Source organism: Echinops telfairi, unplaced genomic scaffold, assembly GCF_000313985.2.
Source record: "Echinops telfairi isolate 266 unplaced genomic scaffold, ASM31398v2 ScPeMD7_29;HRSCAF=101, whole genome shotgun sequence".
NCBI lineage: Eukaryota > Metazoa > Chordata > Mammalia > Afrosoricida > Tenrecidae > Echinops > Echinops telfairi.
In genome coordinates, this window is record NW_022103926.1 from 8,368,845 (window position 1) to 8,370,739 (window position 1,895).

General features: G+C 60.2%; 1 protein-coding gene across 4 annotated transcripts in view; it reads left to right on the forward strand.

Annotated features, from left to right (window-relative positions):
- The window catches only part of SLC2A11 (solute carrier family 2 member 11), a 23,489-nt gene that overhangs the window by 2,742 nt on the left and 18,852 nt on the right, over positions 1-1,895 (forward strand). For all 4 annotated transcript variants that reach the window (XR_006680022.1, XM_004716341.2, XM_045289628.1 and 1 more), the window contains exon 2: positions 815-913. Coding sequence is in view for 2 of the 4 variants with exons in the window: in XM_004716341.2 (XP_004716398.1) it covers positions 815-913 (99 nt within the window). In the remaining 2 variants the exon portion in view is untranslated. The remainder of the gene's footprint in view (positions 1-814; positions 914-1,895) is intronic.

Consider the following 1,895-nt stretch of genomic DNA (forward strand, 5'->3'; position numbering starts at 1 on the left):
GGGGATGTCCAATTGTCTACCGATGGGCTTTGGGTCTCCACTCCAACCCTCCTCTTTCACGCTCCTAGGGCCCAGCTTCTCTGTGGGAGAACGACCTTGCAGAGGCTGAAGGACATACTCTGGGATGCCCCTTCCTGTGCTGCCGGGGATGTGGGCTTCCTGCATGCCCAGCCCAGGAAATGGTTCTCCCGCAAGGCAGCAGCTGTGCCCAGGACAGCCCTAGAAGGAGGATGAGAACTTCTGCCCATCTCTGGGAAAGGGTGGCACAGAGGGAGGGGGCGCTCAGGGCAGGGTGGGGATTGGTTCTGAATTTGGTGGTGGGTGGATGGAGGCCTAGACTGGTGGGTAGAGCCCTAGGTTCAGGAGGTGGAGCCCCGGACTGAGGGGTGGAGTCCTAGGTCCAGAGGGTGGAGTCCTGAACTGGGTGGGGGTAGAGCCCTAGGCTCAGGAGGTAGAGCCCTAAACAGGGAGAGTAGAATCCTGGACTGAGGGGTGGAGTCTTGGACTCAAGAGGGGGAGCCCCAGGATCCAGGGGTGGAGCCCTAGCTAGGGGGTGGAGGCTTGGTCTCAGGGGCTGGAACTGGGGATTGTGAGGTGGGGAGCCCTGGTCCAGGGGTGGAGGCTTAGCTCAGAGGCTTGCATTCTGAGACCTCCTCCCTTCTCCGGGCCTCGGTTTCCTTATCTGTGAGTGGACACGTGGCTGCTGGGTTCAGGCCCACTGCAGGGCTGGCTGAGGCCTGGAGTTTCCAGGCCAGGGAGGGTAAGGGGGGCTGCTACCAGTCACGCCCTGCCCGCCCCTCCCCTGCCTCCTCAGGTCCAGGCCAGGGTCCTGATCCTGACCATCTGTGCGGCCGGCATTGGAGGGACTTTTCAGTTTGGCTACAACCTCTCCATCATCAATACCCCAACTTTGGTATGTCCCCACTGCTCCTGTCGGATGGGGTGCTGGGGTGGGGGCTGCCCGGGGTCACTCTCCCCCACAAGTCCACCTCCACAGGGCCTCCGGCAGTTCCTGAACAAGTTCTGCCTTCTACCCAAACCCGAGTTGCCCCTGTCCCTGGTTTCAGCAATGGCTCTGCCACCCGCCATGGGACCCACCCAGGAACCTGGGGTTGATTCTAACCTTCCTCTTGTAGAAACCAGCTCCTCCCGAGCCACCCCAGAATCCAGCCATCACCTCCCATTGTCTCTGTCATGGCCCCCTGTTCACCTTCATCTCTCCCCTGCTCGTGGGTGCCCCACCTTCAGCCTCTCCCCTCCTGAAACCATTCAGTCTGCTCCAGCTGCCCCTCTTCCCGGAAGTGTGGAGCGTCTCCCCTGGGCCTGTGGGAATAGACAGGCCTCTGAGGAGCACCTGCCCACTTGGTGCCCAGGTAGATACCCACGGCCTCCTCCCCAAGGTCACCACCAGCCAGTCTTCCCTGTGAGCGCTGGCAGAAAATCCAGGGAAGATTCTGATTGGCCTAGAGGTAGGCATGTGATTCAAAGCAGCCAATCACATGGCCAGGAAGATGGAGCCCTCAGGTTGGCCAGGTCTGGGTCAGGTGATCACCTCTCGGGGTCACAGACAAGCAAACCCATGGTTCTCTGGTTGCGTCTAACCCCCACCACTCTGTAGGACAGAGTCGAATTGCCCCCATCGCGTTTCTAAGCCTGGCAGTCTTTACAGGGGCAGCCAGCCTCTTTCTGCTGTGAAGTGGCTGGTGGGTTTGAACCCCTGATCTCCCAGCTAGTTGGCCAAGGGCACAGGCATTTGATGAGAAGACCTACACTGGTCAGGAGGCTTTGTGGCACGGCATCCTCAGGCCAGGCCTCCCCTCGGCCATTGCAGCCCTCTACATGTGTGTACACACACACACACACACACACACACACACACACACACACACACACAC